General features: G+C 34.1%; 1 protein-coding gene across 1 annotated transcript in view; it reads right to left on the reverse strand.

The window, feature by feature from the left end:
• The window catches only part of LOC149771070 (uncharacterized), a 124,657-nt gene that overhangs the window by 50,661 nt on the left and 49,330 nt on the right, over window positions 1-24,666 (reverse strand). The window contains exon 2 of the mRNA XM_089948882.1: window positions 11,135-11,254. Within this exon, the coding sequence (XP_089805008.1) occupies window positions 11,135-11,254 (120 nt within the window). The remainder of the gene's footprint in view (window positions 1-11,134; window positions 11,255-24,666) is intronic.

Consider the following 24,666-nt stretch of genomic DNA (forward strand, 5'->3'; position numbering starts at 1 on the left):
CATTTCTTCTGACCTTGTAATGTAATGTTACATATATCAGTGACCCACATGCAAATATTAAGTCAACAACACCAAACAGTGGTGTACAATTCGCTTTGATAAAACAAGTGCTTGAGCTCGCGGCCACTTGAAAGCTCTCTGATCTTACAGCCATGGCAATAAGAATCCTCAATCCAGACAAGAAATATTTCTCTTTCTATTTGTACACTACAATCCTGGAGGCCAGGTTATCTGGCACAGGTGAGATAACGACTTGTCCAAACACTCAAGTAGATAAATGCATATCCCCCACTATCTCAAACATACTCACATACACATCACGATTCATCTGAAGCTTTTATATGAATGAATGAAACCTACTCCAGACGAATTGTTGTTTTCTCACTAAAAGCTGGTTGAAGATAAAGTTTTTTTTACCATTAAGTTTTGATATGCCAGCAAGAAACAATGGATAACAGGCATGCATGCTTATTTTTTTAAATTAGTGAGGGTCATATGGACTTATTTTTATATTTCACTTTCTCAAAGTATTACGTTTCATTACTTATGCTCAATAATTAACAAGATGTCATAGAATATGACAAAAGACTGACCGAAGACAGAAAAGATAAACCGAGTAGCAGATAAAGACAATATAATTTATATACAAATAAAATAATCAGAAAAGCAAATTATACATCTCTGACTTTGTCTTTATTTATATATTTATGCTCAAACTTGCTACAACAAGCAATTTCAGTGAATTGTTACCGCCCTCCCAATATTAGGCCACCAAATTTTGTACAATTTATAATAATGAAATCTGCCTGACCGTTGTGACAGAGCTGTCAAACTACTAGGCGGCAAGGAAAGTATCGATTTTCACATCTCTTGTCTCAAAGAACATTCGAATGAAAAGAAACTTATCAGTGACCTTGACACTGAACCATGACTTACACAAAAGATGCCAAACAGAAAAACAGCATCAAGTTCATCACTGAAATACAGACATCTTGTAAAACAGAAGCAAAAGTAGCTATGAAATATATACCAATTATCTTGACCTTTAATATAGGCCACCACAACACATCTTTTCATAACAAGATACTCAGTTTTATATATTTATCTAAAACAGGTCATAATTCATACAGCACAAGGTAAATGTTACTGAAACTACAATACTAACCTGTGACCATGACCTTCAAGAGACCTTGACCCCAATGCAGTACATGGTCAGTATACTAAGTTTTGTCCTCAAAATTCGACTGGAACATATTAAGGAAAAATTAAAACACTTGCATGCTTGAATGCCGAGATAGGACCAACTGAGAGGTATTCAATACAAATGCTAATTATCATGTAAGTATACAAGTATAGTTTAAACTCAACTGGTTCCTACGTTATAATAAGGAAAGTCCAATGAAAAACTTACTCCCCCATAACCTTGACCTTGATGAAACTACTCCCAATATGGTACATGGGACACTTTCTAATATTAATATATAAAAACACCAAGTTTCATCCCTAAAACTCGATGTTCCAAAGTTATAATGTGGAAGGGAAAGTGTCATGGAAAACTTAAAATAATGACTTTTATAAAAGGAAAACTTTTTCATTGTTAGTTTTTCCTATAAGGAATTTTTTTTCTTATTAAAAATATAAAAAGTTTTCAAAAAGAATGAGTTGGGGGACAAAAAGACATAATATGATGTTGGCCAAAGCCTAATTAAATGTCAAGTCAATACCAAGGGCACTTGTTTACTTAGAAAAGAGTGCTGTACTTGTACATCAGATAGAACTGCATAGTCCCAATTCTACCATTGCATAATTCCCCTGCAGATCTGGGTCCATGCATATTAGTTAAGAATAATTAGTACAACAAACAAGGAAGAACATTATATGCTGCTGCATTATACAATGGCAGATCAGGGTCTATGTTGTTTGACTTTGGACCCATTTTACAAGCAAGAATATACAGTAACAAACTACAACATTGAGTTTAATATATAGGTGCACATATGGACAGACATATACATGTACACAGATGGCACAATGATCGCTATGGTGAACAAAAACAAACCCAACACAAAGTGTACTAAAAATGACAGACAATAGTTTACAGTTTGAAAATCAAACATTGCTCTGAGTTTAACCAAAAACATTGAACAACCAATTAATCTCCCTCGATAAATTGGTTATAAAAACAACACAATATGTTTGGGAGTTTTCCAACCCAAGTGTCTTAAAAGTGTTAAAATACATCAAAGAATGACGCAGCAAACTATGGTGTATACAAACAGAATTGATTTTTAGATAAATCAAAGAATATGAGGGTCTTAAAGGGATTTGATGGATTATGTGGCATGCTTGACTCTATTTATAGATGAGACTTGTTCACTTCACTTAATACCTATATAATAAAAAAGAACCGAGTGTTTATACACATTAAAGAAAGCTAATCCAATTCACTGCATGCTTGAGGGTACTTATAATAAAATATTCTTGCATAATAATGTTTTCTTCAATGTTTCAATGACAAGTCTTGACATAGTTTTATCTACTGTTAGTTCATTTCCATGAAATACCTCACTGCTTGGTAAAAAATTATTGTAGATATTTCACCTTTTCTTTTTGAACTTCAAGTACATCTACTTCATGTGTCAGTGATGAGTAAATTTAGAGTACGAGTATGGATACTTTTATTCCAGCATTCACCCTCAGGCAGCATGGTGGCATACTGGTTAGTGTGCCAGACATGTCTGAAAGGGTACAGATTAAATCTTACCATCAGATAAGCCAAAGTCTGCTACCTTGCTACAGACACTAAAATGACTTGGCACTAGTATGCTACCTTGGTACAGGCACTAAAATGACTTGGCACTAGTATGCCACCTTGGGACAGGCACTAAAATGACTTGGCACTAAATAACCTACTTGTGTTGCTGTACCCTGACTGATCCCCTTTTTTAAAATTATTTAACAAGAATTCTATCCATACCCTTGACTTGCGTCCTATTCCTTCTCTATCTTGGTAAGCTCACCCACAAGGAAAGGGAATAAAAGACCACAGTTACTGGCTCATGGTACAAATACATTATTCCTGACCACCACAGGGAAAGGGAATAAAAGACCACAGTTACTGGCTCATGGTATAAATACATTATTCCTGACCATGAATTAAGACTCTACTTTAAGTCATCGCTGCCAGGAATTATTTTCTTTTTCACTTCAGTTTTTTCTCATTTAGGAGTCAAGTTCTGGTGACCTAAGTTATTACTATATTTGTTCATTTTATCAGTCCATCAGATGACGTCTTCCATTTTTGCATTTGGGAGATTAAGAAGTATGGCTGAAGAGCATAAATATGATTTTATTCACTTTCAGATTTCTGAAAGCTGTGTTTCCACTGTCTAATTCTAAGGTAGGCAGAATACAACCCAAAGCAGTAGCTGTCAGATCTTCATGAAGGGCAGTGGAACTCGGATTTTTACCAGACTGGTTTTTGCTTGTTACATATTCATGTAGGACAGTGGATATCGGATTTTTAAGAGACTGGTTTTTGCTTGTTACATATTCATGTAGGACAGTGGATATCGGATTTTTAAGAGACTGGTTTTTGCTTGTTACATATTCATGTAGGACAGTGGATATCATATTTTTACCAGACTGGTTTTTGCTTGTTACATCTTCATGTAGGACAGTGGATATTGGATTTTTACCAGACTGGTTTTTGCTTGTTACATCTTCATGTAGGACAGTGGATATCTGATTTTTACCAGACTGGTTTTTGCTTGTTACATATTCATGTAGGACAGTGGATATCTGATTTTAACCAGACTGGTTTTTGCTTGTTACATATTCATGTAGGACAGTGGATATCTGATTTTAACCAGACTGGTTTTTGCTTGTTACATCTTCATGTAGGACAGTGGATATTGGATTTTTACCAGACTGGTTTTTGCTTGTTACATCTTCATGTAGGACAGTGGATATCTGATTTTTACCAGACTGGTTTTTGCTTGTTACATATTCATGTAGGACAGTGGATATCTGATTTTAACCAGACTGGTTTTTGCTTGTTACATATTCATGTAGGACAGTGGATATCTGATTTTAACCAGACTGGTTTTTGCTTGTTACATCCATATTAATGCAAGCATGTATGATTTAGAGAGGGACATTTCACCCAATCATGAACAGAGTAATGATATAAACTGGTCTTCCTTTATTTTTATTCTTTAACAAGGATTTTGGAACTTTTTTTACAAATTGTCAAGGAATGGCTAAATTTGTAATTTGTGTAATGTCGATGCACAAATGATTAAATACGCAAGGAATATTCAAATTTGGTGATGTCATCAAAATGCACCTATTAACACCTAAGCATGTGACTAATCAAGAATCTCTCAGATGTATTTGGATGTATTCACAAATAAGCCCAACAATGTGCTTCCTACCCACATTTCAGGCAAAAATTAACAGAATCTCAATCTTAAAAGAAATCAATGATGTATTGTTTCCACTATATCAATATGATCAACATCCAATTTTACAATGTCGGCAAATAATTTTGTCCATTTGTTTTTTTCATAAGTTTTGCAAAGCCAAAATGGCTCCAAACAGAACTATAAAATCGTACAAATTTCTTTTATAGCAATGATGCAGTAACAAATACATGTGAGACAGTAACTGTTTTGCTGATATATGCTAAATGTATTTGCGAGTTCTACTTGTCTTGCAATTGATATGACAAAATACAGTACAAAAGTTTGATCTGAAAACATTTTAATTTATTATTGACTAAATCATGCCCAGGAAATGGGACTTAAGTACACGCGGTGGCAACCAACTCAGGCTGACCTGAATTGATATGAAACCCATGACTCTCAGATTAGGATTCCAACACTCAACCAGATGAGCTACTGCAGAAATGACACTGCGGATTCTGACCCTGCTGATGTTTATTCGCTGCACGGGAGAGTTGTAAGCAAGCAAAGGGCATACATCTTAAACATCCTGAATTTTACTGCTGATGCCACAGTTACTGGCCAGGAAACTGATTATATTCTCAGAATTTATTTGTTTTTAGAATAAAACCATGAACAGGAAAAGCAGTTTCAACTTAAGTTGTGAAACTTTCAACTCTGAACTCACTTGTTAGGCAAGAAAATGAGTTGACTCTGAGTTACAAATCACAACTGGAACACCAATACAACGCATTCATTACTATAGGTACTGTCTATAAATGTGTACAGTTCCAGTGTCTCTGTTGTTTGTTTTACTTATGATTACTAACAAACTGCATAGATCCATGTGATGCAGACCCATGTGACATAAACCCATGTAACATGGATGCATGTGACATAAACCCACATGACACAGACACATGTGACATAAAACCACATGACACAGACCCATGTGACACAGATGCATGTGATATAAACCCATGTGACACAGACACGTGACATAAGCCCGTGTGACAGACATATGCAACATTAGATCTGGATTTATGCAGTTGGATCTGACTTAGAACGGAGTATATAGAGTGTTGTTGTTGCTGTATGGTTTAATGCCATTTTTCAACACACGATAGGCTATACATGGCGGCCAGTATTAATGGTGAAGGAAGAACCCGGGAAAACTCCAGAAAGAACCACCAACCCACGAGAAGCTATTGGCAAGCTTTCTCACATACTCACATTAACCAAATTCGAGACTCGAACCCATGCAGACAGAGGTGAGATGGCAGTGATCCGTAACGGAGAGCGATTTAGACCACTCAGGGCTCCTACATACAGTGTATGTTTTGATTCCAGCAATCCTTGTATGAGGGATGCAGTTGCTCAAGCACCAAGAACATCATGATTTTGCTGAAACTTTCAAACATGCAGGCCAGGACAAATGTTACTACTTAACTTTGTGCTCAAAAAAAAATCTACACAAGTCCCGGTACTCCCCTATCGTTGGAGCACTGCTTTAAAATGTGATCGTGACCTCGAGGTAAAAAGGTTGAGCAAGTCTGTTCTAGAACAAATAATTTAGCTTTATAGTGATGCATCCCATGTATAAACAGAAGCCTTCAATTAATTTAGGAATATAAGCCAATGATGAACTTTAACCCAAATTGTAACACAAATTTTTTCATTGACCTGAACCCAAGGTCAAAGGGGTGAACAAGCATGTTGCGTTAGCTTCATAATGATGACCATAATCAATCAAGCGGTTTATAAAATAAAACCAAACATGAGGTCCAAGTGGGCCATGATATCGCTTACCTGGCATACATTGATCTATAATACAAATGTAGTAATGAGGCAAATGCGATGGTTTTCAAGACATTGATGTCAGGATAATTTCAGTTTCAGAGAGAAAGGCATTACAAGATAGATGTTTTTATATGTATTAGTAACAATAGCCATAATTATGTATTAGTAACAATAGCCATAATTATGTATTAGTAACAATAGCCATAATTATGTATTAGTAACAATAGCCATAATTTATAGCAAATGATTTTCATTTGATGGTTTTCCAACCAGATAAATTGAAAGCCACACAGTTTGTTGGGAAATCATCTGAGACAATTCTAACAGAGCATGTTCTAAATATTATTCATGCCAAGTTTGATCATAAATGACTGAAAATGGTTTTCCATGATTGCTATTGAACCCTCACCGCTAGTATAAGAGCCACCCTGGACACAATATGATAATGCGTATCTTAGAAAACACTCCAACCAAATTTACAAAAAAACTGGATCAGCCATTCAAATAGAAAATAGTTTTCCACGTGGCTGCCATCAAAGCCACACCACTGAACCAATCTGATTAAAATCAGATCTCCACTGTCCTACGTTATGATCTGACAATGACCAAATAGGTTTCATGTTCTGGAGACCTTTGAATTAGCCAATGGAAATGCAGCTTTCAAAATTCTAAAAGTGAATAAAATTGTTTGGTTTACATTCAAGCTCTTCATCTGCACTGCTTAGTCTCCAAACACGAAGATATAAGACTTCATCTGATTGGCTGATACAATTAGCAATTATGGTAATAACATAGGTTACCAGAATATAACCCTTAAGAGGTCGCTGTCAGATCTTCATGCATGACAGCGGAGATCTGATTTTAATCAGACTGACCACTGAATATTCCTACCAAATTTGATTGCAACTGACTGCCATTCAACAAGTCAAAATATATTTTCCACATGGTTGCAAAGGAAGACACAATGTTCCTGGAGAGGAACCCCACATACAATTTTAATACACAATGTTTTAAGAAATACTCTTAAATTAGATTGAATTTAGCCTTGTTGTTCTAAAGAAGCAAACAAGAGTCCCTCGAATGAACTGATGCTCAGCTGGCCAGAACTGTTTTTCAGCTCATTCTTTTAACTAGTGAATATTGAAACCATCTCTATCAAGATCTTCAAATTAGCTGCTGTGGTGGTCATACTGGATGCTAGATTTGGCACCAATTTCATTTAGGACCATTAACACACCATTTTCATTTAGGACCAATAATACAACATTTTTATTTCGGACCAATAAGACACCATTTTCAGTTAGGACCATTAACTTAATAAGACACCATTTTCAGTAGGACTAATAATACACCATTTTCAGTTAGGACCAATAAGATACCATTTTCAGTTATGACCAATAAGACACCATTTTCATTTAGGACCAATAAGACACCATTTTCATTTAGGACCAATAAGACACCATTTTCATTTAGGACCAATAAGACAACATTTTTATTTAGGACCAATAAGACACCATTTTCAGTTAGGACCAATAACTTAATAAGACACTATTTTCAGTTAGGACCAATAATTCACCATTTTCAGTTAGGACCAATAATATACCATTTTTAGTAAAACGAATAAGACACCATTTTCATTTAGGACCAATAAGACACCATTCTGCACTAACATGACATTGTAAGAAGCCATCTGGTGGAAACCTTGTGTTGATAGGAATTTACACTTATTTTTTACTAATGATTATAAGATTTTCAGTGGTGGCAATACTAGACATCAGATTGACATCATTTCTGGGGTATGTGAGAAAGCTTGCCAGTAGCTTCTCATCGGTTGGTGATTCTTTCAAGGGTTTTCCCGGGTTCTTCTCACTTTCCACTGACAAACAATGCAACCATGCTATGAGTGAATACATCTCCAAAGTGGAGAACTCCAAAGCAAAGTAAGCTAACTTGGTTTAGGACAAGTTCAGAGCTCTCTGTGGTGAGAATTTCTCAGTTTCGGCTTGCAGGACTTTAGTTTCTAGACCTGGACTCTCAGTTTTGGCTTGCAGGACTTCAGTTTCTAGACCTGGACTCTCAGTTTCGGCTTGCAGGACCTTAGTTTCTAAACCCGGGCTCTCAGTTTGTGCTTGTAGGACCTTAAGTTTCAAGTTCTGAGCTCTCATTTTTCAAATCTGTCTAGAATTTACAATACACTGGAACTGCAACTCTTTTAGAAATATGACCTTGGACCTGCACTAGTATACTCTTAAAGAAGGATCCAAATTTTCTGGGACTTTTGACTATGTAGCATGTGCTTAATACTGCGAGTTTCAACCAGACCAAACTTAGCAATATTGTTATTATTATCTAATATTCCTCACCATAAAAAGCATCATGACAAAACTTGCAAACTTCAATGAAACAAACAATAAATACAAAATCTCCAGGCTAAAAGTACTTCTTTTTCTCCTCTGTCTGTCAGGCATAAAAATCATAAAGTCTGTCAGGCATAATACTTATGAAGTCTGTCAGGCATAAAAATCATAAAACCTGTCTTGCATAATATTTATAAAGTTTATCAGGCATAAAAATCATAAAATCTGTCAGACATAATACTTATAAAGTCTGCCAGGCATAAAAATCATAGTCTGTCAGGCATAATACTTATAAAGTCTGTCAGGCATAATAAAATCAGTTTATAAAGTCTGAATGTGGAGTAAATTTTCCATGAAAAGTAGTTTTCATGACATGATGTCAAAGCAAATGATTCCTAAAGTCACGATGCTGCATAATTTCTAGCACAGAAAAAAATAAACCCGATTCATCTGGAGTTTCAGTTTTATTCCAGTATGATCTCAAGGTCTTCATTAGCCTGCTGTATCCTGACCACTGAAACTTCAAATAAGATAGTTTTTTAAAAAAATTGTATTTGATTGAATCACGCACATAATAAATTGTATATATGCAATTTGAAAGTGGCAGTCATAAAACTAGACGTCTGAACATCACCATTTTCATTTACTACTGTCTAGACCAATGGTTCCCAACCATTTTTTGCTGTGAGTGTGATCCTAAATTGGCAACCAAGACAAAAATATTATGGGCATGAACAAGCCCTTCAGTATGCCAGTACACCTCTTATTGTGCTGTATAGTCATGGATCCCATGCAAAGTCAGCAAACTATTTTTTTAGTTTTGCTTTGGTACAATTTATTTTTCACTTTATTTTAGTCCTGACATGTTTTTTTCACATCATTACATGGTATAGTATTGTCTTCTGATGCATTACCTGGATATGTCCCACTGTGAAGTCCCTTTCACATAAAGATCCCTTCATCTATATTGAAGCCATTTTCACACTTACTGAAAAACTTTACCATCTTAATTAATACCCTTTATAGCTTTGATGTGTAATGCTTTTGATGATATCTGTACCTTCCAGATCCAGGCTGTGGATCTGACTGTGCACTCAAACAAAATTAATGATGAACATCAAATAAAATCATCTTCATTAAACTTGCCATCTGACAGCATAATTATGCAAACCAATTATCAATTATGCCTATTTTATCACTACAGTTGCACTGGTGTAAACAAGCATCTGTGTATAGAGTTTTTACTCAGAAATATAATATAAAGTTATCAACTGATGTCTAATTTCAATTTGCATGGTATTTTGCTTAAATATCAGGCAAAAAGTTTTAGTCTTGCAACGGTTTTGCAAAAACTTGTGATATTTAAGCCTGTGTCTTGTCTGACAACTAGTTTCCATTCATATCCATTGTTATCGTGCCGGACAACCAGTTTCCATTCATATCCATTGTTATCATGCCTGACAGTTTCGATTCATATCCATTGTTATCATGTCTGACAACTACATGTAGTTTCATTTCACATCCATTATCATGCCTGACAACCAGTTTCCACTCATATCAAATGATATCATGTCTGACAAATAGTTTCCATTCATATCTGTTGTTATCATGCCTGACAACCAGTTTCCATTCATATCCATTGTTACATACTCATTAGATATGAAATTTAATCAAACGTTTTGACACGGGATCAAGGATGATTTTATAACAGTAATTCTTTATGGACAAGTAACAAAATTGTCAAGTAACAAAATTGTCACTTGCAATCAATACTAGTAGAACATCGTGCCAAGAGCATGTATCATTTACCCACTGTCCCCAGGGCCCAGTCCATGGAGTGACAAATGGCAGCAGGAATGAGATCACATTTTTTTCTAAAATGTGAATGGTAATGAATTGTCTATAAGAATAATATAAAAAAATGGATAAAAAGGTGACCCAGCTTACAGTAATTGCAGTAGATGATTTAATAAGAGCACAGGTGATTTCAAAAATGTGAAGTGGAAAACAGGGGGAAAAATCCTAACATGGGTGCAACAAGAGACATGAAAAATTTAAATTTCCCAAATCAATAATAATCCAGTAAAACTGGAAATTAAAGATGTAAAAAGACTGTATTAATAAATTATGTCTGCTGTTGGATCAAAATTTTTAAGGACGTGTATACAGTATTACACTCTGTTACGGGATATACAGTATTACACTCTGTTACAGGATATGCAGTATCACACTCTGTTACGGGATATACAGTACTACACTCTGTTACAGGATATGCAGTATCACACTCTGTTACAGGATATACAGTATTACACTCTGTTACAGGATATGCAGTATCACACTCTGTTACGGGATATACAATATTACACTCTGTTACGGAATATACAGTATTACACTCTGTTACGTGATATACAGTATTACACTCTGTTACGGGATATACAGTATTACACTCTGTTACGGGATATACAGTATTACACTCTGTTACGGGATATACAATATTACACTCTGTTACGGGATACATAATATTACACTCACCTTCTCATAGAGAGACATGCAGGCCTTGTCATCATCCTGAACCAGTCGAATTACCCCCACCCAACCAAACTTGTGTGTTTCCTCATAATCATCACTGTTACACAAAGCCTGTGGATGGAGCTGAAAGAAAGAATTTTTTTAAAAATTTAATGAAAATTTTCACATGTAGCAAGATGCCCAACCCATTCTCATTATCCTGACACCAGGCCAAACAGTCTCAACACTAACCTCTTAATGCCAAGTGTCTAGCGATGCAGCTGTTAGTACCATTGTGAAGTGGCAAATTTTATGTCGATCTAACAAGAATACATTAGTGGAGACCAGAGAACCATTAATTAGATTTATGGAGATAAGCGTGTATCATATCGCCATACTACCGTGTACGGCAATGTCCTTTAGAGGGAGAATTTTGTTCCTAATTAAACATTTGTTTATACAGCAGCCAGGCGGACTATTAAGGACAAGGAAAACTTCATTTTCATGGTAAAGTTGTCACAGTTGAGAGAACGCAGAAACTCTGTTACTCAAACTACCAGGGTCAAGCTGACCCTGACTTTGGCACCTCTGGAAAAAGGTGGCAGTTATATTTGATTCTGATTGGTTACATTAAATAAGGGGCATGTTTCCCACACAAAATTTTCTAGCTTTTAAAATAGTCACATCAAAATTCTAATCAGTCTAAGCTTTTCTACGTGAAAACCAAAGTAGGACTCCGAGGATTTGCAAGAAATTCTTGTAAAAAGGAACTGTTGTCCAAAAGGGGACTATTGTCAAAAGGAACCAACAAACTAATTTACCGATTAGAGGGAGGAACACTGAAAGCAAAGGTAGTGTGACAATTCCATGTAATTTGTTGATGCCATATATAATGCTTTGCTGAAGTTATTTACTTGTAGTTGCATGAATCTTTTTTCTACATTCGTGTAAGAATTTGCTTTATGAAGTATAACTGTGTTGAGTTTATGCATAGGAAGTTGTACATTAATCTTCTTTAGATAAGTTTGACGAATTGTTTGAATTTGTCGTCTTGTTTACATAAGAATTATGTTCTAAGAATTTAATACATTACATTAGTTAATATGATTACGAGAATCTGTGTGAATTTGCCGAATTTAGTAGATTTCACGTATGATTAAGAATAAGTGTGTATTGACTGAAATGATCTAGTAATTGATTGATGTGATGTATCCTATTTATTCACTGTGTAAATTGAGGCTGGCTCAGAACCCCAGGCCTCGCGTATGTGTTAATGTGTAAGGTCAAGGCATAACGAATTAGCCATTTGACTAACCAGGGTCATTATAGAACATGTGGAGTTGATTGATAGCCTTAGCATCTGATAGTACTGATAGTGAAATCTGATAATGAGGGAGAATAATGAAGAATTAACTGTTTCATAAACAATGGGAAATTTAAGTTGTCTCTATTTATATTTATTTAAAAGGGAGAAAATAGCTCCTGAGACGGATGAGACGTGTTATCCTGAGACGTATGAGATGTATTATTCTGGGACATATAATGTGATGTTATTCTGAGGTGTATACTATGAAGTATAGAGAGAAGTGCAGTGAGACGTATAATCCTGTGACACAATCCTGTGACGTATTAATTTCTGAAACGTATTCTGCGAGTATCCTGAGACGGATGGTGGAAAGTATCATCCTGGGATCCAAGTGTCTGAACAGCTACAGAGGAAGCAAAACAGACTGAGGACGAGCAGGTTATGCAATCATACAAGACATTGACTTCGACTGTCCACTCGATCCTATGATGAACTAAATCTATCAGTAAACAGATCGGCTATTTTATTTAAATCTATTTGCATTTTCTTTGTATTTCGGTGAAAGTTTAAATTCCTGAAAGCAGAGTATATTCCTGATGTAATGAATTTTCAGTGTTTTTTATGTAATTGATTAAATTGTTTGTTCTATATACCTGCTCAGATCTCTATCTATTTCACCTATAAGTTTCACCAGTTATATTTATATTTACTCGAATCGGGCAATAACATCGAGGGCGGTCAACCCTAGATAACGAAAACCAAACTTGGAGGGACAATTCACTCCCCCCGTTTAACGACCATTTTTGTAAGTCTTTGGTACGACCTGGCCTGGGATCAAACCCATGACCTTCCACATCAGAGGCAGATGCTCTAACCACTAGACCACTGAAGCAGTCACACTGCAGACTGGTGAAACATCTTAATTTGTTTCCAGTCCTAAACAGAAAAAGGCCATCTTAAACAATTCATTATAATGATATAGAGTTAGATGTAGCTATAACATCCAGTCACAATCTATGGGAGGTGAATCCAATGCAGCCTCCTCCCCACCTCAGCTATGGGGATGTAAAATGGTAAATCCAACCCCCCATTTTTTCAATTAGGGGTGGGGGAGCTAAATTTTAATTTCTAGAATAGACCCTGTTCACCACAAAAGGAACAATAAGTTTAAACGGTTCTATTATAATAACATTTATAATTAATTTTATATACCTTTTTAGGCAGGTTACCTACCTAACTCTACAGAAGCATATGTTACTTTTGCTTCCCCTACAACCTAGTGGGGGAGCACCCCAAAGACCTTAAGACCACTATTTTGATGGCATATATATAAACACACACACACACACACACACACACACACACACACAAACACACACTGCCTTTTACACTTTTTAGCCATGACTAGAATATTGGTATCTAAAGCAATGGGAAAAAAGTATGTAGACAGCAGTGCTATCTGTGTGAAGCCAGTACTGGGGCAAAAAGGTGCAACCTTGAGCTCTAAATTACTCAAATAACAGCCTTCCATTAAGCCTGTGAACTATTAAATCATAAAGAATAACAATCAATCAATTCTTTCTTTGTTCTCTTTTTTAGTGTTCCCTAGGTTTGGTGTGTAATTAATCAATAACTGTATGTACCCAACATAATTATCGAAACATCACATGTTTATGAACCTGATTTCAAAAATAGTCATGGCATTTCAGTCTCTTTATGTTTTTAAACGATTATTTTTTAATGAAGCCCATGATAATTCCTGATATAAATATTCAGGCATAATCTTCTGAGATCGAGTCTTTGAATATCAATTACAGTGAATTTGTTTATTTTTGTAGTTTTGGGAACAATCATGCTTGCATTGGTACATTGGTCCACCTCTTACATGGTGACTCCTTATGAAAAAAGTTGGCCCTTTGAAAGGGGGTGTCCTTGGCTTCCTTAAGAAGACAAAATAGTTACAAAAATATTATTTTTGTTGTGGGTAATGTGTCCCTACAAAAGGGGTTGCCTCTCTTCTGAGAATCTCTAGAGAACCAAAGTACTTAATTCTGTGGATTGAGGAAGGAGTCCTATTGTTTTAACAGACAGCTCATTGTTCATTCAAATCTTGCCATTCATGGTACAAAATCCAAAAGATACATTGAATTTAAAGTATTTATAAAGATTTCAAGTGGTAAATGTGCTGAATTGACTCAGAGTGTATTCAATGCTCATAGTGCATGTAATGGTCCAGTTGATGGGTGTATCAGTGTAAATTACACCTAATATGGTCCAGTTGATGGGTGTATCAGTGTAAATTACACCTAATATGGTCCAGTTGATGGGTGTATCAGTGTAAATTACACCTAATATGGTCCAGTTGATGGGTGTATCAGTGTAAATTACACCCAATATGGTTCAGTTCATGGGTGTATCAGTGTAAATTACACCTAATATGGTCCAGTTGATGGGTGTATCAGTGTAAATTACATCTAATATAAATCAAAACATGACAAAATTTTAATTCTGAAATGTACCAAATACAGTTCCAAACATTCTGTTACACGTTATCATCTCAAAATTCCACAAGCTGTACCCTGGGCTATATTGAATACAGTTAGTTCATTTCCTATAGGTGCTGTGACTAGACAATCAAATGTCACATGATAACAAAAACAACCAGTTACATGTGCTCTCTGCTTGATGAATCTGGCTTTCTCCATGTTGCAGCAAAAGGTTTCTGATCATTGTTCTTGGAAGTAATGTGTTGAGAATAATGTATCCTTTCTGTTTTGTTTCTTTAAAAACAAATATCACATGACTTTAAATATTTTGGAATTTTGTTGTACAACAGTACTGCAAAGTTGTTGTTTTTGGGGGCATATCACATGACTACTGGACTTTTGCTGTCATGAACATGTAGGCTGTGAGATTTTGCTAGCAATGTAAATGGTGAGTACCAGGTTAAACTTCATCAATGATGTGATTCTGTCTCTTCTGTCATTGGTTTACAGATGTTAACGAATGTTATACTCGCAACTTCTGCAAAAATAATAATCTTACCAATGATTTCAAACAAGTATGGCTTAATGTCAAGTTGTTTAAATTTGCAAGGCCCTGGAGTAAGCAACTACCCTATTTAGAAACTGCATGGTGAATTCAAAGTTTTCAACTGGCAATGCACTCTGAAACCACACTTCAACATTTATGTCAAAATATCTCAGATGGGGTTGGAAGGGTCAGAGGAAACTGACTAAATATTCAAAATTCCTTCCCACCGAATGTGAAAACTGAATTTGACATGCTATGGAACTATTCATGTTAGATAACTACTACTCCAAAATGGAAAATTAATAACCCCTGGCTAATTTGAATGTGGTTTCCAGGTGGTTAACAAGTTTACCCAATATGTATGCAAGGAAGACCACCTGTTAACTTTTATCATGGAAGAAATACTGTAGCATGCATTTGTCAATTATCATCAAGGATGAAAATACAGATGTATTACTGAAAGACATTAATGGTGAATGAATCTGTTGGGGACAATACTTTGCTCACCCGACTGGTCCAGATATGTAAAATTTCATTCAAGTAGCCCAATTCTTTGAGTTTAAAAAAGCAAAAAAAATTAAGAATGTTTTCCCCACATAATTCTTCTTGGGTTATATATAAGAAATGAACTGTTACTTCCTGAATTGTACGTTCTAGTAGGTTTATTGGTAACATCATTGTAACAACCTACCATCACTCTTAGCAATGAGTTGAAATCACCTCTAAAACCAACCCCCGCCCCTAAATTTTGATGTCTCCTGGGTGTAAAAGTCTTGTAAACTCTATATACTCATCATCCAACTTCAAACTGCACAGACTTCAATCTGCCATGGTGTAATGGACCAGCAGATCTGCGTCAATGCACTTTGTTTAGAGTAATCAACAGAATAAACAACATTGACCACAGTCTGCTGGCACATTATGCAGTGCCAGATCAGGGTCTATTTTGCTTACAACTGAGCCTGACTTCTTTGTAAGTATAGATGATAATCATTTCCATAAGAATGTGACCGGGAATCACTGTAAACCAGTGAATTAGAAAATGTGAAGGAAAAATGTGAAGATATAACTTCAGATACCATATATACTCAAGTTGGATTCAACTGCTAATGCAGATCTGGGTCTATGCAGCTTATGAATAAGCAGTAGAACAAAATGACACAGAGTCTGATCGGCCTGTGCATTATGTGATGGTAGATCAGGTTCTTTGTTGTCTGCAGCTGGACCTGTCATCTTAAATGTGACTATATAAGGTACTGGCAAAATCGGAATTGCATGACTAGAAAATTTATGACTGAGAATTGTGACTCACCAGGACTCAATTTAATTGATTAAATTTGAGTGGAAAAAGTTGTTAGTACATCAAACCCACATAAATTTAGGCAAGACTTGTGGCATTATGCAACAAAGAATTTATTAAAGGCTATCAAATAAAGGTGAAGACATTAGGGGTGTTTTTCCCTCTAACTGATCCTGTCTCTGATGTCAGGAATCAACTATCTCCAGTTTCTTTTAAGGTAAAATCATCTGAATGAATGCAAGTGCAAATGAAGGGCTGGTTAAGTTCTCAAGGACCATAATGAGGCAGTCAAGTTCTCAAGGGCTGATATGTGGTGGTTCAGTTATGAAGGGCTGCAATGAGGTGGTTAAGTTCTCCAGGACCATAATGAGGCAGTCAAGTTCTCAAGGGCTGATATGTGGTGGTTCAGTTATGAAGGGCTACAATGAGGTGGTTAAGTTCTCAAGGACCATAATGAGGCAGTCAAGTTCTCAAGGGCTGATATGTGGTGGTTCAGTTATGAAGGACTGCAATGAGGTGGTTAAGTTCTCAAGGACCACAATGAGGCAGTCAAGTTCTCAAGGGCTGATATGTGGTGGTTCAGTTATGAATGGCTACAATGAGGTGGTTAAGTTCTCAAGGACCACAATGAGGCAGTCAAGTTCTCAAGGGCTGATATGTGGTGGTTCAGTTATGAAGGGCTGCAATGAGGTGGTTAAGTTCTCAAGGACCACAACGAGGCAGTCAAGTTCTCAAGGGCTTTTATGTGGTGGTTCAGTTATGAAGGGCTGCAATGAGGTGGTTAAGTTCTCAAGGACCATAATGAGGCAGTCAAGTTCTCAAGGGCTGATATGTGGTGGTTCAGTTATGAAGGGCTGCAATGAGGTGGTTAAGTTCTCAAGGACCATAATGAGGCAGTCAAGTTCTCAAGGGCTGATATGTGGTGGTTCAGTCATGAAGGGCTGCAATGAGGTGGTTAAGTTCTCAAGGACCATAATGAGGCAGTCAAGTTCTCAAGGGCTGATATGTGGTGGTTCAGTTATGAAGGGCTACAATGAGGTGGTTAAGTTCTCAAGGACCATAATGAGGCAGTCAAGTTCTCAAGGGCTGATATGTGGTGGTTCAGTTATGAAGGGCTGCAATGAGGTGGTTAAGTTCTCAAGGACCATAATGAGGCAGTCAAGTTCTCAAGGGCTGATATGTGGTGGTTCAGTCATGAAGGGCTGCAATGAGGTGGTTAAGTTCTCAAGGACCATAATGAGGCAGTCAAGTTCTCAAGGGCTGATATGTGGTGGTTCAGTTATGAAGGGCTACAATGAGGTGGTTAAGTTCTCAAGGACCATAATGAGGCAGTCAAGTTCTCAAGGGCTGATATGTGGTGGTTCAGTTATGAAGGGCTACAGTGAGGTGGTTAAGTTCTCAAGGACCACAATGAGGCAGTCAAGTTCTCAAGGGCTGATATGTGGTGGTTCAGTTATGAAGGGCTACAATGGGGTGGTTAAGTTCTTGTGGGCTACAATGGGGTATTTAAAAAAGTTCTCAAAACCTAAAATGGTATGTTCTCAATGGAAAGGAGGTGGATGAGGTAAGTAAACCAAGAAGTTACCAAGAGAAAAAACTTGGATTAAATGGGTTTCATGATTCACTGCAAACTCCTCAACAATACTGTAAGAAAGTGCAGGAAAGTATGAAACACAAGTAACCCTCATATTTCCTTAATGTGCTTTGGATTTTTAATGTAGCTTTAAAAGAAAAGTCATATCACTACAATGTCTGCAGAGTGGCAGTTTATAGTGATGTCTAGCACTGGGGCATCATGTGCAGACATGAAGCATGGTGTCCCACCCAGTCACATTATCCTGACACCAGGCCAACCAGTCTTAGCACTAATTCCTAATGTTCAGCAAGGGAACTGTTAGTATCATTTTATATAAGTCTTTGGTATGACTTGGCCGGGGTTAAAACCCACAACCTTCTGCATCCAAGGCAGACACTCTAACCACTAAGCCACCGGAGCAGTCATATTTCCTTATACAGCTCAAGACAAAAAAACAAATTAAACAAGTGCTTTACAATCCAACTGTCTCTCCTTGAAAAAGCCAAACATCTGGATTTCTTCAACAATCCTACTGTGATATTACCTATTCAATAAATACTGTTAAAAAACTTTTATAATGCTCCTGTAAAACTCTCTAAATGTTGTAAACATAATGCAATGGTCATTCGTTTAGACAAAACTAAAATCATATTGTAAGCAGCATTATGTTTAAGAGAAACTAAAAGTGTAAAGTTTCTAACGGAACAATGCTCATTTTAATGACATGTTTAGTATATAGACAAATAAAAGTAATACAGATACTAATATCCTAATAATACTAATGCAGATACTAATTTCCTAATAAGATTAATACCGATAATTTACTCATAATACTAATATAGTGACTAGCTTACTACTAATACTAATATAGATAATAATTTACTATCAATACAATGACAAGTTTACTAATAACAGTAACAGATAGAAATTTACTACTAATACTAATATAGATTGAAATTTACTAATAATACTAATAGATAGTAAATGACTACTACTAATAATATATATACTAATTTACTAATAATACTAATACAGATGCTAATTTACTAGTAATACTAATAGACACTACTAACAACACTAACAGATATTAATTTACTCATAATACTAATACAGATACTTGTTAACTCCAATACTAATATAGATACTAAGTTACCACTAATACTAATAGATACTAGTTTAATAATAATGCTAATAATGCTACTAGTTTACTACTACTAGTAAAACAGATACAAGTTTACTACTAATATTAATACATTAATTTACTACTAATGCTAATAGAAAAAAGTACTATTTTAATAACAATACAGATACTAATTTACTACTAATACTAATAGAAATACAGTACTATTTAAATACTAATACAGATACTAATTTACTACCAATGCTAATAGAAATACAGTACTATTTTAATACTACTACTAATACAGATACTAATTTACTACTAATGCTAATAGAAATACAGTACCAGTACTATTTTAATACTAATACTAATACAGATACTAATTTACTGCCAATGCTAATAGAAATACAGTACCAGTACTATTTTAATACTAATACTAATACAGATACTAATTTACTGCTAATGCTAATAGAAATATAGTATCAGTACTATTTTAATACTAATACTAATACAGATACTAATTTACTACTAATGCTAATAGAAATATAGTACCGGTACTATTTTAATACTAATACTAATACAGATACTAATTTACTACTAATGCTAATAGAAATATAGTACCAGTACTATTTTAATACTAATACTAATACAGATACTAATTTACTACTAATGCTAATAGAAATATAGTACCGGTACTATTTTAATACTAATACTAATACAGATACTAATTTACTACTAATGCTAATAGAAATATAGTACCAGTACTATTTTAATACTAATACTAATTTACTACCAATGCTAATAGAAATACAGTACCAGTACTATTTTAATACTAATACTAATACAGATACTAATTTACTGCTAATGCTAATAGAAATATAGTACCAGTACTATTTTAATACTAATACTAATACAGATACTAATTTACTGCTAATACTAATAGAAATATAGTACCAGTACTATTTTAATACTAATACTAATACAGATACTAATTTACTGCTAATGCTAATAGAAATATAGTACCAGTACTATTTTAATACTAATACTAATACAGATACTAATTTACTGCTAATGCTAATAGAAATACAGTACCAGTACTATTTTAATACTAATACTAATACAGATACTAATTTACTGCCAATGCTAATAGAAATACAGTACCAGTACTATTTTAATACTAATACTAATACAGATACTAATTTACTGCCAATGCTAATAGAAATACAGTACCAGTACTATTTTAATACTAATACTAATACAGATACTAATTTACTGCTAATGCTAATAGAAATATAGTACCAGTACTATTTTAAAATACAGATACTAATTTACTGCTAATGCTAATAGAAATATAGTACCAGTACTATTTTAATACTAATACTAATACAGATACTAATTTACTGCTAATGCTAATAGAAATATAGTACCAGTACTATTTTAATACTAATACTAATACAGATACTAATTTACTACCAATGCTAATAGAAATATAGTACCAGTACTATTTTAATACTAATACTAATTTACTACCAATGCTAATAGAAATATAGTACCGGTACTATTTTAATACTAATACTAATACAGATACTAATTTACTACTAATGCTAATAGAAATATAGTACCGGTACTATTTTAATACTAATACTAATACAGATACTAATTTACTACTAATGCTAATAGAAATATAGTACCAGTACTATTTTAATACTAATACTAATTTACTACCAATGCTAATAGAAATACAGTACCAGTACTATTTTAATACTAATACTAATACAGATACTAATTTACTGCTAATGCTAATAGAAATATAGTACCAGTACTATTTTAATACTAATACTAATACAGATACTAATTTACTGCTAATGCTAATAGAAATACAGTACCAGTACTATTTTAATACTAATACTAATACAGATACTAATTTACTGCTAATGCTAATAGAAATACAGTACCAGTACTATTTTAATACTAATACTAATACAGATACTAATTTACTGCTAATGCTAATAGAAATACAGTACCAGTACTATTTTAATACTAATACTAATACAGATACTAATTTACTGCTAATGCTAATAGAAATACAGTACCAGTACTATTTTAATACTAATACTAATACAGATACTAATTTACTACTAATGCTAATAGAAATACAGTACCAGTACTATTTTAATACTAATACTAATACAGATACTAATTTACTGCCAATGCTAATAGAAATACAGTACCAGTACTATTTTAATACTAATACTAATACAGATACTAATTTACTGCCAATGCTAATAGAAATACAGTACCAGTACTATTTTAATACTAATACTAATACAGATACTAATTTACTGCTAATGCTAATAGAAATACAGTACCGGTACTATTTTAATACTAATACTAATACAGATACTAATTTACTGCCAATGCTAATAGAAATACAGTACCGGTACTATTTTAATACTAATACTAATACAGATACTAATTTACTGCCAATGCTAATAGAAATATAGTACCGGTACTATTTTAATACTAATACTAATACAGATACTAATTTACTGCCAATGCTAATAGAAATATAGTACCGGTACTATTTTAATACTAATACTAATACAGATACTAATTTACTGCCAATGCTAATAGAAATATAGTACCGGTACTATTTTAATACTAATACTAATACAGATACTAATTTACTACTAATGCTAATAGAAATATAGTACCGGTACTATTTTAATACTAATACTAATACAGATACTAATTTACTACTAATGCTAATAGAAATATAGTACCGGTACTATTTTAATACTAATACTAATACAGATACTAATTTACTACTAATACTAATAGAAATATAGTACCGGTACTATTTTAATACTAATACTAATACAGATACTAATTTACTACTAATACTAATAGAAATATAGTACTATTTAAATACTAATACAGATACTAATTTACTGCTAATGCTAATAGAAATATAGTACCGGTACTATTTTAATACTAATACTAATACAGATACTAATTTACTACTAATGCTAATAGAAATATAGTACCGGTACTATTTTAATACTAATACTAATACAGATACTAATTTACTACTAATGCTAATAGAAATATAGTACCGGTACTATTTTAATACTAATACTAATACAGATACTAATTTACTACTAATACTAATAGAAATATAGTACTATTTAAATACTAATACAGATACTAATTTACTGCTAATGCTAATAGAAATATAGTACCGGTACTATTTTAATACTAATACTAATACAGATACTAATTTACTGCTAATGCTAATAGAAATATAGTACTATTTTACTACTAATACTAATACGGGGCCCCAAGTGGCTAAGTGGTCTAAAGCACTCTCCATTAAGGATCACTGCCATCTCACCGCTGTCTGTGTGGGTTTGAGTCTCAGATTCGGCCAATGTGGGTATATGAGAGAGCTTGCCAGCAGCTTCTCGTGGTTGGTGGTTCTTTCTGGGTTTTTTTCCCAGGTTCTTCCTCCACCATTAATACTGGCCGCCATGTATAGCCTATCGTGTGCTGAAAAATGGCGTTAAACTCTACAACAACTAATACTAATACAGATATTAATTTATACCTAATAAAGATACTAATCTATTACTAATACCAATAATGATATTAATTTATTAAAAATACTAGTAGATACTAAAATACTACTAATATTAATACAGTTTATTAACAACACTAATACAGATAATAATTTACTAACAATACTAATATAGATACTTGCTTACTACTAATACTAATACATATACTAGTTTACTACTTAAAATAATACAGATATATAGATATTAATTTACTACTAATAAAAAGATACTAGTTTACTACTAATACAGATACTAATATAATAATAATATTAATAATGATGCTAGTTTACTACTAATACAATGTGACCCTGCTATAGCACTCTCCATTATAACATGAATTTGGATATAACACGGTCATGGCATGGCTCCCAATTTTTTTTATATACATGTATTTCCTCTTAGACCAAAAATAAATAATCCTTTCTTAAAAGTACGAAGAAAAAAACATAACAAGTTTGTTATCATTTTGAGGAAGAGATCATGAATGAATAATACAAGATGACTGGCATGACTCCTGAAATTTTATTTATTTTTCTCTTGCATGAAAAAATAATTTTTTCTTCTTAAAAGTACAAAAATATCATGTAAAAAGTTTATTCTGGAATCGCTTAGGGCTTCGCTAATATCGCAAACTGCAATTTGTTTTCCTCATTGGCAGCAAAATATACCATCTGGCAATTGTTTTTATTATTGGTGACATTGTTGGCTGTTTAAACTTGTATATACAACCATTGGTTTGGAGCGGAGAAATTCAGAAGCTGGAAACTTGATATAAAATGCACTGAAATTTATTTATTGTTACATAAACAAATTCATTGTCCATATTGACAAACCATCTAAACAGTGCATTGTTATATTATAATCCACCTATCTTGACATCCAGCATGAGTACTGCATGTTATGAGATATCAGCTTTTTTGTTGCTGACATTTCGGGTAGCAGAGATCAACTGGACGAGGCATTATCTCGTAATCCATCTTTCATCAGATTTTCGGCCGTTCACTAGTAATGAATATATTTACATAGACTGACATTTGAATGTGGATGGTAAGTAAAATTCCTCTTCTTTTCACTCAAGAATTAAATCCTTCAGAACACTCACATTTTCCGTAGTAATCCTGTCATCAGACCAGAAAACCTGCATCTCTATCGTCTGTTGACGATTTGTTAAATTTCTGACACATGCGTGGAAGGCAGCATCACTCCGCTACCACAAATGGAAATGGAAATACTTGTATTGTGGATTCAACGTATGTGATGAGATTCGCGGGTGAGTATACAGTGTTGATACTCTAATCATGCCATACATTAGACATGTATATGTAAACAGTATACCCGTTTATGTGCCAATCTGTGGTTCTGTAAATAAAGTAAAATATTATATATGCCTTCTCTGTATTTCTCATTTAATATGCATCGATTTAAGATGATAAATGTGCCAATGAAGCATGTATTTTACTGCCCGCATTTATTACCTACCCCCCTACCTGCAAATGTTTTGGGGTACATGCATCATTTTCTTCAGCTAACTGACCTGATTGCTTATAATACGGTTCAGTCTATAACATGGTCTGGTTCTATGGTTCCCAAATACCTTGTTATAG

This window comes from Sinohyriopsis cumingii, unplaced genomic scaffold (assembly GCF_028554795.1).
Source record: "Sinohyriopsis cumingii isolate HCF-2022 unplaced genomic scaffold, ASM2855479v2 utg002132l, whole genome shotgun sequence".
In the NCBI taxonomy this organism is placed as follows: domain Eukaryota; kingdom Metazoa; phylum Mollusca; class Bivalvia; order Unionida; family Unionidae; genus Sinohyriopsis; species Sinohyriopsis cumingii.